Source organism: Pteropus vampyrus, unplaced genomic scaffold (genome assembly GCF_000151845.1).
Source record: "Pteropus vampyrus isolate Shadow unplaced genomic scaffold, Pvam_2.0 Scaffold111, whole genome shotgun sequence".
Lineage (NCBI taxonomy): Eukaryota > Metazoa > Chordata > Mammalia > Chiroptera > Pteropodidae > Pteropus > Pteropus vampyrus.
In genome coordinates, this window is record NW_011888892.1 from 11,256 (window position 1) to 26,643 (window position 15,388).

Genomic DNA, 15,388 nt, shown 5'->3' on the forward strand with positions numbered 1-15,388 from the left:
AAAATAAAAAAAATAAAGGGATTGTAAGCTGACAAGGTCCTTGCAATCTGTGAGGTCAACCAAGGGTTGCCTCGCCTAAAAAAAAAAAAAGTTTTGCAAACTAATTACAATTTTGTATTACTAGGCCCATGCTGTGAATTGTTTTCTAGGCCCAAGATGTGAATGGCCAAAGACATGTTTTATAAAAATCAGTCGTCATAAAAGATCCATTTGTTGTAACAAATTACTTCAGTCTGTCACTTGTCAGATGTGACACAGATAATCAAGCGTCAGAAGCAGCCTTCATCTTTAATGTGCCAAACACTTAGGGCAGGGCTGGGAGGGGCAGGAGCCACAATGCATGGTTCTTAAATAAAGCAGATAACGCGAAAGGAGACAAAACGCAGGTGTACGGAGCTGTTTTTATTTGTCACTTATGTGATAGATTTTCTCATGGGCAAGGCATTCTGCAAATTCAAACTCATGAAACCATAAGTTTTTTTTTTAAATATTTTACTTGCTGGAAAAAAACTAAAGAACTAATTGGATCCTAGTTTTCAAAAAGAAAAATCGAGATCATTAGAAAGTGTTATATTTTTATTTATATATTACAAAAGCAAAGCTTTCACAAAGTGAACTACATACTAGGTATGGTTATTTCAGCATTAAACGGCTCCCTGGAACTCCTAAACAATATAGTGTTTTGCAACCATACTTGAGCTTTAAGTTTGGCATACAAAATACATTCTTTACATCAAAGTACATATTGACAAAAACAAGTTCTAGAAATCACATATCCTCTAAGACTATAGAATGAAAAAGTCCTTAGCAGGGAATTTTTTAAAAATAATACATCCATTTGATAAATATTTTTGTAGAACTTAAAATGAGGTTTCTCTCTGAACATTTCTTTAGTAATATTCCCTTTGTTAAACAATTCTGCAGATGAATGGCAAACACATTTCTAAAATGAAATAGCACTGGAAAATATCCAATGGAATTTTTTTAAAGTAAAAGTCTAGCCTTTTATTTCAACTTGAATTTCAAGAAGTTGTAGCTATATACTATATTAGTAAAATCTGAAATAAAATTATTCCCTATTAATCTCTTCACAGTTTCTTAAAAAAATATTAGTGGAGATAAATCATCTACCAACTTTAAAAATCTAAACTTATGTTCACTGAACAAAAATAAATTTAGTTTCAGAACATTGCCTGTTAACAGCAAAGTACTATAAATAGTGCATGTTAAACTTTTCCCAACAACTCATTCTATAAAATAGTTGATGAAAAGTAAAATGGGACAAATGCATTTAGTACTTAATGAAGGATACTAACATCTTTCCAAATACAGAATTTAACTCACTGAAAATTTAAATAAAATCTTAAATCTCTTAAAAAATACAATACTAAAGAAGTTTCTAAGGTAGATTTGCTTCCAAACCTTTTTAGTGCATTTAGCATTGTAGCTTTCAAGCATTGACACCTTTGGAATACCTACTGTGCTCTTTAAGTCACAGGAAAGTTAGTATCATTCATTCTAGTTTGTAATTATGAAAAAATTTTTTTCTATGTTTAAAATGCACCTTCAAAATATTTTTCTTTGTCAGGAAAAAAAGGTATTTATTTGTCACTATTTGGCCCAGAATAGAGAGTTAATCTACTGGTTTTAAGAATTCTTCCTCTTTATTGAATGAAATTTTTCATGTTCTATTTTGGGTATTGCTTTTATTTGAAGAATAAAATAGAAGTGAGAGGGAAAAAGTAATCACAAAAGTTTACAAATGACAGCAGCCTGTTTCTGGCAATAAATAAATACTGCAGCCGAGTTATACATCTGGGAATGGCTGCACTAGAACCGATCTGAGCAGTGAGCAATTTAAGCAACAGAGCAGAACAGGACTGTAGAATTTTAGATGCACAAGCCTCAGATTTGACAAGGAAGAGAGGTATGGTTGTTCGGAGAGACTCTTTGAGATGCTACTTCTTTGAACAATGCAATTGAGATTAGTTTAGATTGGATCTTAAACCACAAGAGCTCGTTTTAATGGCTTTCCAGCATTTGGGAGGGCAGAAGATCCAGGAACTTGGCACTTAAGGGTTTATTTATGTGGACATACACTGTATTTCCCCTTTTCTTTATTGTAACAGTAGTGGTCCTTTTTGGTCAATAAATGCTTAATAGTTAGTTAGGACATTTTTTTATGAAGCCAATTAGTAACACTCTCAGAGAAGCTTTGAACCAAATTAAAATTAAAATCTTTGCAAAGTACACAAAAACCAACAGTTAGTAATAATGTTTTATTGTTTGACCAAGCTCTCTTCAGAGTAACCTAGTTATGACACAAAACATAAACAGTAGCCTCCTATTCAAAATTACTCGATTTAGCAAGTCTTATTTTTGTAAATAAATACCATGCTTAAATGCATTTTATATCTATTTTCACATTTTTGTATCCTTTCCTACTAATCACAGTTTCCGTATAGTTTTGTCACTGTACAGGAAAGACTGATAAAACTGCAAATACGTGTTACAACATGAATTCACACAAAATATTTTAAATGGCCAATTCTGAAGAGGAGACCGGAATTCATTTTGGATATATGTTCTCAGTTTTTTAAATATTACTTCGCCATCACATTTTTCCATATGTTTTTATACCCACCTTTGGGGGGAAATTATGGACAATAAATGGATATAAGGCAGGAAAAGAAAACTTCAGAGATTTTTTTTTTTCCTAAGGAGAGCATTTCCTAGGAATAAGATGGATGACTTCCACTGTACCTCTTTGGTCATCAAAGGAATAGGACGAATAACAGATTCTTAGTCAACCTCACCTGACATTAATAACGTCAGAATGAAGGATTTAAATGAAAGTTTCAAAAGGGAAAAAAGGCATCTTCATAGATAATCCTCTGACATTTCTCACGTTCTCATGTATTACCTGTGGTTTTTAAAATAATCTAGAAAAGAATCTGATGGAAAATTGACGTGTTTAAACTAGAAATCGAGTAAACAGGTATTTTAAATATTAAGTTCCATTTAATGTAAAGCCTTAAGTTCATTTCTTTTCAGAAGTTTTATCTCATGTTTTTATAACTTTAATTTCAAAACAATTAATTGTTTTACAGTGCCCCTTATGGAAAAGAGTAAGGTTTACTTACACTGAAATAGCTTTACTATTATCAATTTAGCTTTACTAATTCAACTTAAACCATGTGAACGAAGCAGTACTTTCAATTGAGATCAATTTTAAAGGCAATCCCTCTACTCAACAATGAAATAAATTGTAACAGATTTTGTAAGAGAAAATAATTTATTTTGAGATATGGCAGAAATAAAATCTAGCTGCAGTGTATATATTGAAATATCAATATATACATTATCGATGAGCTTTGACGTTTTTATGGACTATAAATGTGGGAAATTGAAATGAATACCTGTAAGATTAAGATTGCACTTCAATTCTCAAATGTCTAACTAAAAGGAAAAAATAGACACCAGTGTGTCCAAATGTTCTAACACCTAAGTGACCCTGACTAGAATTTTACGAAAAAAAGGAAAAAATTTTGTTTCCATTGTCAAATTTGTTTTTTATAAATATAATGTATAAACTTTAAATTAGCAGACATCTTATTAGGGATGGACCCCCCCTCAAAAAAAACATAAAACTATGAAACACAAAAGGCAAAGCCACATGAAGCGTCCTGTGATTGTTTCCCATCAGTGCTGGTTATGCTGCCCTCTTGCAAAATGACAGGCAAAATCATACTTGTTTTTACATTTGCATCCACATATGTTACACTGAAAAGGATTTTCATACCCATGACATCCCATGTGAATGGTGTAAAGGATGTTGTCGGCAAAGTACATGTCACAGTGCTGGCAGTGGTGCAGAAGCTGCGGGTCCTGGACCGGCAGGGTCGGAGCCGGAGTACTTGGCTGGCTGTTTCCTATGCTAGGCGTACTCGTGTGGGCACTCGGTTCGCTGCTTGGACCCGCCACGGGGCTGTAGTTCCTCTGACTGTGGGTCGGCCGAGGTTCGGGGCTGGTGGGGGAGGAGCTGTGAGGGACACTCACTGGCGCGGCGGACACTGCGGCCTGGGCAGGGGGCTGCTGCAGCATGAATGGCTTCTCGTCAGCGCACGGCACTACGTCCGGGGATGCGGGGTTCTGGTTTTCAGGTGGCAAACTGGACAACTGTCCTGCCAGAGTGGAGAGCTGATTTAAAGGGTTATCAACCAGGAGTTCTTGGGGGTCTCTTGGAAGGCCACCACCAGTTGATGTGGTTTTCGCCATACTTTCATAGGAGTCAGTCTGGATGTTCGGGATTTCATGAGTGAAATCGTTAAGGTAGTCTGGCTTCTGAACCACCATAGAAGGTGGACTCAAGTTGATGAGTGCTCTTCTGCTATAGCCCAGATTGCTTGTTTTCTTCTGTAAAACACCCCACATTTTCTTGCTGCCTAAGGAAGACCTAGTACCTTTAATCGGTACCATTTTATGCTTGCGCCTTCGATGATGGGACAGGTTACTTCTATCGCTGCAGCGGAAGGAACATAATTCACATTTGTACGGTTTTTCTCCTGTGTGGGAACGCATATGGGCTTCCAGATGACGCTCATAAGCAGATGCAAATGGACATAAGTGACATCTATGAGGTTTCTCACCTGTTTAAAAAGCAAAATGGGAGAGAAACTGCAAGAGTAGCTCATTTATGAAAAGATTCACATTTTGTCCATTCATTAGATTTGGAATTGATCAAAAAGAAAGTGCTTTTCAGAAATTCACATTTGCACAAAAGATTATTCAAATTTGTAAAGAAACCTGCAAATGAATTTGCTTAGACCTCATCAGCAACCGTCTGAGGTACAGATATATCCTATTAGTCAATATAGTGTAAAAATTGTTATGGCTTCAACTAGCATTTGAGGAAAGAATAGCACAATTGATAGTAATATTCTCTACATAATAGTGATTTTATCAAAAGTATGCCCCAGTTATATGTTCATGTATATATCTGTACACAAACCCTTATTCGTGTTTGTACACGGCACACACACTTCTTCCTCAGGAAAATGTAAAATACTTTTAAGAAGTCCTTTTATCAAATAGAAAGTTCAAAATTGAAATGGGCTTGCTAGTCAGAGTACGAGTTATGCAAAATCGCCAGCTTCACCTCTACCTTCCTCCTCTTCAGTTGCCATAAGGGACATTGTTAGTACTGTTAGTTTAAGATGGCCAAAAATGTAAAATAAATATCTGGAATATGAGATGTGGAGTCACTCATTTGACAATTAAGTACTGAGCACCTACTATGTGTCACATGCCCTGTTAGGCTGCAGAGGCACAAACACGGCACCGACAATCCCTGTACTCGAGGGATTTTCAGGCCAACACAACACAGCGTGGGAAGCCACTGTGGCACACACAGGAGGGACACCTGACTGGTGTTAGGCCAGGACCAGGCGTAGTTAGGCGGCTTTCGCAGCAGAACGGATGGCTGAGGTGAGGTGTGAGGACTTGCACTGGAGTCTGCAACTATAGAGAAACCTCTTCCCCAGTCTGCACATGGAACGTGCTCAGTAAGGATAAAGATGAAAACGTTTTATCACTTCGTATTGCCTTCAGCATTAACCTGCCCAGCCTGAGAAGCAGACATGTTGAGACATGTGGATCAAGAAAGATGGCTAAGGAAGGGGAAGCTCTACAAAGGGTCTCACTTCCTGTTTGTATGTTATGCTGTTGCTTTGTAAAAATGGAGTAACGTCCCCATTTATTCAAACTTTATATTAACCTTCATTTTTAACTATTAGAACTTCCTTGGCCTGTCTCCTGCCCCTAAAGAAATGCCTTCTCCAGCCACTTCTCCATTACCTGTGTGGATTCTAATATGTTCAATAAGCCGGGCTGTTCCTTTGCTGGCATAGTTGCAATACCGACACTTGAGCTTCCCATCGAAGGTCCTTTCAAACCCGTCTACTAACATTCCTGAGTTTTCATCCAGGGAAACTTCAACAGATGGGTGATCGAGTCCATTTTGATCACCATCTGTTCCAGCTATAAACGGTACAGCAAAAGAAATTATGCATCTCAGAATCAACTCAATATAGCCTTCTTGTCTTAAGAGGTAGAAAATCTTTCGTAAATTGATAGTTTACTTAGCTTAAAAGTTAAATTTGTAAAATAATACAGACTTTACAAACCGAGGATATCTTTATACAAAAAGTCTTCTATTTATAAGAACCCTTTTTTAGGGAGATCTCAAATTATTTACAACTTTATGCGTCCTCGATATGCTTTTTTTAAAAAAAACTGGGTATTATCCTTATTTGACAGGTGAGGAGACAGAGGAGAGTAAAGAGTGATGGCATGGATACACATGTTTAGAATTCTAGACACTTCTACAAATATACTTGGAAGTCATGAAAATCTCCCCAAAATCTTAACTCCATTTTCTTTAGCCTAAAGTAATTAATGTTGAGCTTTGCACTGTCCCTCTCAGTTGATACATATGTCCTAGATTCTGGGTTGCATTTAGGACCTTAAAATCCTAATAATTAAGCACATAAAGGAAAATATTGTATCTGATCCTCTGAATGTTAGAACTGTAAGAATTTGAAAGCTAAAAGATACACGATTGGCTCTTTGCTTTTAATCTAAGCCAGCTACTTCTCTGTATAGATAAACCAAACGGGCAAGTGCTCATAATCAGGAAAACCAGCAACAGTGGGGCTACAACCCTGGTCTCTTGAATCCTGGTCCAGGGATCTGCACACTGGAGTGTTAGTCCCACAGCTTCAAGGGGAAAGCACCTCTACTCCATCCCCAGGATGCAGCACTGCTGCTGTGAACAATTTAAGTGACCCTCCGCCAGAACCGTTTCAGCCGCCCCTCACCAGAAGATAAGTGATTCTGCTGGTTGATGCAAGGCTAACATCCAACGATGCCACTGCGTTGAGGGGGGCGGGGGCAAGGTTCACTGTCCCCCTCTCTCACTGCTTTCCAATGCCAATGACTCCCCAAATTTAATGTATATATTAATCAGCTGGAGAGCTCATTTTAAAATACAGATCGATTCTGCAGATGTGGGGTGAGGCCTGACAGTTTGCACTTCTAACAAGCTCCTGGGCCTCTGCTGCTGGCCTGCAGACTGCCAGGCCAGAGACCATCTAGGTCAGGCCAGCTTGTCCTGTAAGGGTCAGACAGTAAATACTTTAGGCTTTGGGGACCATATGGTTTCTATCACAACTACTCAACTCTGCTGTTGTAGCACAAAAACAGCTACAGAAAATATGTAAATTAAGTATGGCTGTGTTTCAATAAAATGTTATAGATACTGAACCTTGAATTTCATAATTTTCATGTGTTAGGACATTATTCTTTTGATTTTTTTCCAACCATTTTTAAATGTAGAAACCACTCTTAGCTTGCAGGTCATACAAAAACAGCAGTCCAGATGGGGCCCACAGGCTACAGTTTGCAGACCACTGACTTAGTTTCACAAATAAATTCCAGTGTGTGTGGTAAGCAAAATAGCGACAGTGTATCGGCAGTGGGCCACTGCTTTCTCTACTCTAGTTCTTCTCCCCCGCCCAACGGGTACACGTGGCCAGCCTTTCTTCATTTTAATAGGGAAGGAATGCAAACCCCCATTCTGTCTTAGGTCTGCTCCAGACTTCCTAATGGCTGCATCTTTTATGTAGTGAAGCTGAGGCTTGACCCCTGTGGATTCCCCGTGTCCACTGTTAGCTGACAGAACCTGGACGATGGGAAGGGTATTTAGAACCCCTAGTCTTCCGACAAGACCAGAAAGCAGCTCCAGACCATGCCAAGCTCTTGGGGAGTCTCCCTCAGCAAAAATCTGACATGTTTAAAGAAAGAAAAAAACCAACCTTGTATTGTTTTAAGAAAAAAACTGGGATGATTCCCATTAGTGAATAACAGTCTTCACAGTATGGATAACTATACACAAACATTAATATATTTATAAAAAGTGAATTATTTAATAGTATTAAGATGAGTCTACCTCCCTGAAGAGACTCTGCTTCTTTGTCCCCACTAACTGATCCAGAAATCATGTTCACGTGATGGGTCTGCTGAGTCAGGTATTCCTGGAAATCCTTCACGAAGTCCAAAGGCTCTGGTTTCTTTTCACCCATCTTTGCCTTTTTTTTTTTTTTTTAATTTTTCAGTTCGTTATACCTAAGGGGGAAAAAACTGAAATAATTTTACACTATTTAGGGAGATCCTGTATGTATTAAAACAACAGTGACAAAGATTATTGTGTGTAAGGCATTATGCAAAGCATCAGAGAACATAGTCTCTGCCTTTAAATATTGTGTATTCTTCCTGGTGAACTAGGAACATATAAAAATGGTGAAAAATTAATATGTTTAATATTTAAATAAACTGAGATTCAAACTTAAGTCTTAGAGGATTGAAAGAAATTACAGACAGGAAAAAAAAAAAGAGAATATAAGTCCAGATGAAAGAAACAGGCTCATGAGTAGGGATTATCAGTGGAGACAGTAGACAGAACCAAGTGGCTCAGTCTGGCTGTCAGAATTTTCTGGATGATGGACATATTACATATCTACAGTCTCCAATACAGCTGCTACTAGCCGCATGTAGCTACTGAGCATTTGAAATGTGGCTACTACCAATGACCTGAGTCTTAAATTTTAATTAATTAATTTAAATTGAAATAGATACATATGGCTAGTGACCACCCTATGGACAGCAAAGGCTCTTCAGTCACAGGGGTCACTTTAGAAATAGGTGATCTAGGACAAGGGTAGCAAATTTTTCCATAAAAGGCCAAACAGTGAATACTTCAGGCTTTGCAGGTCATGTAGTCTCTCAAGACTACTCAACTCTCATTGTAGCTAAAAGCAGCTGTATATAGTACATAAACGAATGAGTGTGGCTGTGTTTCAAAGAAGCTTTACATAAACACTGAGTCTGGTTTGGCCTACGGGCCATAGTTGCCCAACCCCTGCCCTAGCAATCCAAATCACCACCTCCACCACCACCCATCACGCCACCCACTCTGAGAATGGGAGGGAAATGAGCAAAGTAAGAAAATCCCTGATGCTGACACAGGGGAAGTGTCATGGGAGATATTGTAATCACAAACTGAACTGGTCCTCATATAGCTTTATGGCTCAAATCACAAATCAAAGCACCAAAAATTTTTCTAGTAAGAACAAAATTAGGAAGTTTAGCACCCATGAGGCAAAAAGTCTTTTCTTCTGGTAAAAAAAATTTTATGCAAAGACAAAAGCTTGTGAAATGAGAGGGCTCCATAAAAGCACATTTCCAATTAACAAAACCTTGATTGACCAACCTTTTAAGACCCCAAACTTCAATTTTAATCGACTTAACTATAAATCTCCTGGAAACAGACCAAGCCCCGTCGACGTCACCGCTGCAGCGCTGTGTCAGGGCACGGCCCAGCTGCGCAGTGACAGCCTAGGGGCCGAGGAAGAGCACAGCCTTCCGCTTTCCCTCGGGAAAGGCCCCAGAGTGACAGACGGTTAGTATTTCTTGTCTTCCCCTCTCCTGGAATCTAATTTGTTCCTTATCTTGAACACAGCCAAATAAGGACCTGCAAGTGACCAAATTCTCACTTTTCTTAATGAAAGATTTGTGAACAGTTCCTTTCCTCCCTTCTTAGAAGCTGCCTAGGAGTTTTAAAAGGTATTATTATTATTACTACCTCTTTTCACTGTTTTCTAGATTGGGGCTACTGGAAGTCTATCCTCTGGATGAACAGAATGTTATGGTATTAGCTCAAACTTAACTGGCTTTAAGAATCTGAACAGGGGCTTCTCCCAGCTTTAGTTTCTTTTATAAAATGGGTTGATAGCAACTTGCAGCGCTGTTGTAAGTTTTACAACTACGTCGCAACATGTGTAGCATTTAGTATGTTCTCAGACAATAGTGGCTATCCATGGTCATACTCTGGATCAAGATACTCGTCACTGTCTCAGATTCAATGTTTTTTCCCTTTTTTAAAATCGGTTCATCAATTGACCATCTTATGTAACCACTTTACATATCTGTTCCTCAGTTACAGTGAAACAAACATGGCCTACCTCAGTACATTAATTCGATATCCCAGTTTGTAATCTCCCAAACTCATCTCTTATATTACTCCTAAAGGCTTCCTCTTTAAATCACTTGCTGTTGTCTGGCTCTGCTTTCTCAACCTTATGAATCATTGTTGGTTTCTGAACAAGTTTGTTTCAGTTACTTTTTCCTATCTTTGCATGTTTAAACTGGTTCTCTCTGTGTCCTAATTATTGTACTACTATTTGTTTTGTAACTATAGTCAATTCTACTGATGAGCTGTCTTTTCAAATTTGCCCTTTGGTTAGGAAAAAAATAACGTGAGCCAGTCAGCTCCAGTGAAAAAGATTACTAAGAATAGGATCAGGAACAGTGTAAGGTTATATCTCAATAAAACAAAGGAGGAAAAAAGAGACTCAAAACACACAGGGGTGGGAGAATTCTAAAATATACATGTAAAAGTAAGAAATATATAGCAGACAGAGGTGTAGAATGAGTTCCAGAAAGAGAAGAATAAACAAGAGAAATGTTTCTTTAAAAAAATAATGATCAAGAAATTTCCAGAATTAAAAATCTCTTTCAGACTGACAGTGTAAAATAGAATATATGATAATAAAATGACACTTAGACACATTACTGTGAAATTTAAAAACCTCAAACACAAAGAGAATTATACAAAACTTTCTGGAGAGAAAAGGCAGTCCACCCACATAGGAAAAACAATCAAGATTGATATGGGATATCAACAGCAACACTAGGTGCAAGAAAACAGAAGATAATAAAGGATAATCTTCCAAAAATCTACATCAATTAATGGAGAAAATTTAGGTGCCTTGCCTTTAGAATCAAGAACAAGACAAGAATGCTTGCTATTACTACTGCTATTCAACATAGTACTAGAGGTAGAGGCCCCCACAATAAAAAAAAAGGAAAAAAGAAATAAAAACTGAGGATTGGGAGATATGAGATCAGAAAAAGATGATGATGATCTGGGACATCGTTTTTTAAATTGTAAAAGCTGCAAAGCCCTATAACTTGTCTCTGTTCTAACTGTAAAAGTTAAAATTGAGAAAGGAATCCAAGTATTTACATGGTAGCTTAGCATTACTTCTAGCCAAAAGTTCCTATGAAAACTGATATGTTTCCACTGGAAAATATCTGAATGTACTTTGATAGGCTTCAATAAGCCAGATAAATCTTACCAAATCCTGATGAGAAAGTATAACACTGCTACAGTACAACATGTGACAATGCAGAAAAAAACGCAGGAAACTGCCAGTAAGCAAGCCGAAGAAAATGATACTTTTAAGAACACAAATGAGCCTAATTAGAGAGAATGGCTGACACATTTTGACAGTCTTGGCTATTATCACGCTGTCACATTATAAATTTCACTGACTTCTCTGCCATAAATTGTGTGCTGATTTTCAATCATAATGCATGATGGACTTAAAAAAAAAAACAAAACCAAAAACAAGGGATGCCAATGGAAGAAAACGTTGTAAACATGAAAGAATCAATTCTTAAATGAATGTTTTAAATATATTGATATGGTTTGAAACCTCAAACCTCTTCCCCTGCTTTCTGATTCTCTCCCCCCTCTCCTTCCCACCCACCCACCTACACGCACGCACACACGCACACGCGCTCCCCTGCAGAGCTCTAGTCCCTAGAACAATTACGGATGAAAGGTGCCTAAATCTTTGGTAAGACCTAGGTTTCTCCATCTCAAGTCAGTATTTCTAACTAGAAAATGAACAATGGTTCTGAAACTACAAAAAGCTTCCTGATATCAAAATACAGATTTTATGTCCAAGCCATCTTTCTGTTTTTAATAAAGTAATTAATTGTGTCAGGACTAAAAGTTTAATCTAAGAACTTCATATATTACCTGATATCTGGAGATGCCTCTAAGACACTGATAAATTTTAAAACCATAAAAATGCCATCTTTAGGAAATCAGCAAATTATAATGTTTTTATTGAAAGCATCTTTTCTATTAGCCATGAATTCAATACCTTGGCGCTTGTTAGCCAAAAAAATTACACCAAATTTCAGTGTGTAAAATTATGTCATCAGAAAGAGACATATTTAAGAGTTCTCCACTTTTATTATAGATTTGGGTGGTGTACTCTAAGCCTGATTTACTCTTTCTCTAACTGACATCTAATTTTATCAACCAAAGAGAAGAATTTTTCCCACACTTTATAATTATCATTCATGATACAGTAAAACATGAGTCCTCCCTGTGAGTACTCTGATTAAAATTAAACTGGGTCTAGTGTAGTGTCCATGGGGTATATATAGCTACATGTCTATATAGGAACTGGCTAAAATATACATAAATTCTTTTTATGCCACTAGCTTCTCCCAAATTATCCATTCAAGGCTCAAAAATAAGGTTCTTACAAAACAACCGGAGGCCACTCGTGCTAGCAAAGGAAAGAAGTATTTGAGAAATAAGCTTTGATATTCTAAAAGAACATGATAACCTCTTTACCTTTAAGCAGATAACTGTAACTATTCTGACTTTTCTTTAGCTTCTGCTCAAGGATTTATTTGTATGAAGTCCTCTGATTTTTCTTCTTCAATCTCATATTATAAACGGGAAGTTGTTGATCAATACACACGCACACAGAGAATATCTCTTAATCAGTAGCTAACAATACAGAGGCATCATGATGCAACTTACAAGATAACCACAACTATCAAATAGAGGTAATATAAGAACCAGAAGAGGCTCGTTAATCTACCTTCCTTCCAAAGTCTATCTTTCTTATAAGGTATAGGAGAATTTTGAGAATAACATGATTAGGAAATAGTAGAATCTATTTTATTCACCCAGAATTTTTGAGAAGGGTCATTAATCAATCATAAGGTAGAATACTTAGCAACTAACTACTTATACAGTAACTGAATTGGGAGGTTAGGAAGGCCTATATACATAAAGTGATTGCGGTTCAACAGGTGTGTTTACTTTTAGAGTCAAATAATTATGGTCACTAAAAGGTTTACTGTGCCATAGGATATATATCAATGGAGAAGTCTGACGAAGCTTGTTTGTGTAGAGAATAACATGGACCTTCAAAGAGAATTAGAACACATTTCCTCTGGCTACAGAACTGTCAAACAAACTCTTTGAAGGCAAAAAGGGGCATTATGAGGCTTTGAGAAATCAGAAAACATAATGTAAAAGTAAAACATAAGTACAAGTTAGAAGAAATCCAAAAGTGGAGTTACACAATCTAACCTTGTCACCCCAAATCAGTTCCTCCTTTTTCTTGCCACTCCAACATGGATGAAATGTAGAGTAAGTGAAATTTACTCTGGAGACACACCAAGGGACTCCAAAAGGCCATGGAGGGAATTTCAACTAAAATTGAAAAGCCATACAGAGGTCTGCAAAGAAGAGCACAGCACAAATGAAAACCTTTGACAAAAATTTAATTAGCATCTACAGGTTTAATAAGCTCATAAAATAACTTGTACCAATTTTACCGTTCCCAGGAAACTAAGCTAACAAATAATCAAAGAACAAAGCAAGAGTCACTTCAACAAAAGCTCCAAAGAATCACCAAAGAATAACATGCATTAGTGAAACCGCTGTTATTTTCAACCAGTGGATTTCATAAGGTTTCATTTTTGGTAAAATTTTTAATGTCTTTCTAAATTCAAGTTATTAATTTCATTTGTTCATATATTACACTTCTTAAAGGGTCAGGCAGAACACCTATAATTGTATAAAAAAAGGCACTAGGGCAGTGTTTCCCAACTTTTCTGGCACCAGGGACCAGTGCTCCTATGAGCCTCTAATGCCTGATGATCTGAGGTGGAGCTGAGGCGGTGATCAAGCGCTGAGGACGGGCTGCAAATACAGAGAAAATTTCGCTCTCATCCGCCGGTCACCTCCTGCTGTGCAGCCCGGTTCCTAACAGGCCACGGGTACCGGTCCAGGGGCGCGGGGCGCGGGGGGGAGAGGTTGGGGGCCCTTGCACTAGGGGAAACATTTGTAGGAAAGGGCTTTAAAAAAAAAAAACAACCCATCACGCACACCCAGTGAGGGCACATCTGGATTCCCACTTTTATTTTCCTTTTTATCTCAAAGCAAAACGCTCAGGGTTTTCTGGGAAATACTTTGGACCCCTAGGGGCAAAAATACATCAAACATCTCAATTCGCTTTAACGAATTCTCAAGATTATATTAATCTGCAGATGTGTTTAATCAAATAAACTAGAATTTTAAAGCTGTTAGTCCAGACATTTAAAAAGTTGGCTTAAACAAGTTTTGTTTCTTCTAAACTGAATTTCTTTAGATCTCAGTTTAATGCGCTTATATTTCAACTTCTTTTGCATTCTGACACTAAATGGGCCAGTGTTTAGTGACAGTTGGAAGTAGTTTAACTTCAATTCAGAAGCAATTCAGAATATAGTTACCGAACACTTACTAGGTGCACGGCTTGGCTACTCTCACTCCAGTTTATTAAGAGACTTAAACCCTTGGTGAACCCGAACAGTTCTTTTGCTGCAAAGTCCTCCCCAAACCTCACATCTCCCCAAAACTAAGAGTGCACAAGCAGTAAAAACGGATCTGAGCAGAAACAGATAAAAGACGCGGGTTTTAAAAGTCCTCCTCCCAGCAAGTCGCCCGGGACTGGCGTCGGGGCGGCGTCTTCACCAGGGTTCGGAACACCTAGGAGACTTGCGCCTCGCCTGATTCCTAGAACCTGGGTCCCGGAGAAGACGCAAACCTCGGAGAGCCCCGGGCTTGACCACCTGTCAGAACCAGAGGCAGCTCCCCACCCCAGAGCCTTCAAGCCCCTGCCCGCGGCGCTGCAACCGCAGGCGCCGCTCCCGCGGGACTCCGGGGCCACAGACACCGCACCCTCCGCACTCGGAGCAGGAAGGTCCTGGGTCGTAACCCCACCGACCCATGGACCACGCCCGACCCTCCGCCGGGGCTGAGTCCTGGGCGGGGTCAGCGGATCAGCGAACCCAGCTCTCATCTCCCTCCCACCGCTCCTTCTTAACCGTCCTGCTCGGCCGTGTCGCCGCCGTCCGAGCCGGCAGCCTGAGACTTACCACCTGACAACTGCACCGAATAATCTCTACCGACTTCTTCAACGCCGCTGCCGTCGCCGTCGCTGCCACTGTCTTCGTCGCCGCCACCGTCGCCGCCATGTTTGGTGCGTCTCCGACTCCCTTCCCGCCCCGCTGCCTTACCCAAGTCTCGCGTGAGCAGGAAGTAAAGCAAAAGCGAAGAGGGGGCTTCTGTCTCTCTTGCGTTTCCGTAGGCCTGAGGGGGCGGGGTCAAAAGGGGCGTGGGGGAGTCGTGGGG

The 15,388-nt window shown here is 38.9% G+C and overlaps 1 protein-coding gene across 5 annotated transcripts; it reads right to left on the reverse strand.

Moving 5' to 3' along the window:
• Nucleotides 1-383: 383 nt before the first annotated feature.
• On the reverse strand, nt 384-15,287 carry IKZF5 (IKAROS family zinc finger 5). 5 transcript variants are annotated; one of them, XM_011365446.2, is made up of 6 exons: nt 15,133-15,287; nt 13,304-13,452; nt 12,554-12,645; nt 8,009-8,199; nt 5,857-6,039; nt 384-4,649 (listed from the first exon to the last, which is right to left on the reverse strand). In XM_011365446.2, the coding sequence occupies exons 4-6, from the start codon at nt 8,139-8,141 to the stop codon at nt 3,703-3,705; spliced, it is 1,263 nt and encodes a 420-aa protein (XP_011363748.1). In that variant the 5' UTR covers nt 8,142-8,199; nt 12,554-12,645; nt 13,304-13,452; nt 15,133-15,287; the 3' UTR covers nt 384-3,702. The 5 variants fall into 5 exon arrangements, with proteins under 5 accessions (XP_011363748.1, XP_011363746.1, XP_011363745.1 ...); XM_011365444.2 differs by lacking the exon at nt 12,554-12,645 and having other exon boundaries at nt 8,009-8,184; XM_011365443.2 differs by lacking the exon at nt 12,554-12,645.
• Between the last annotated feature and the right edge of the window lie 101 nt (nt 15,288-15,388).

Bases quoted from the DNA above. Each gene is read 5' to 3' on its own strand.
- IKZF5 (XM_011365444.2), bottom strand. From the start codon at position 8,141: ATGGGTGAAAAGAAACCAGAGCCTTTGGACTTCGTGAAGGATTTCCAG. The intron at 6,040-8,008 runs GTAGACTCATCT...TACCGTTTATAG, and splicing joins AGCAGAGTCTCTTCAGGGAG to CTGGAACAGATGGTGATCAA. The intron at 4,650-5,856 runs GTAATGGAGAAG...CTTTTTAAACAG, and splicing joins ACATATTAGAATCCACACAG to GTGAGAAACCTCATAGATGT.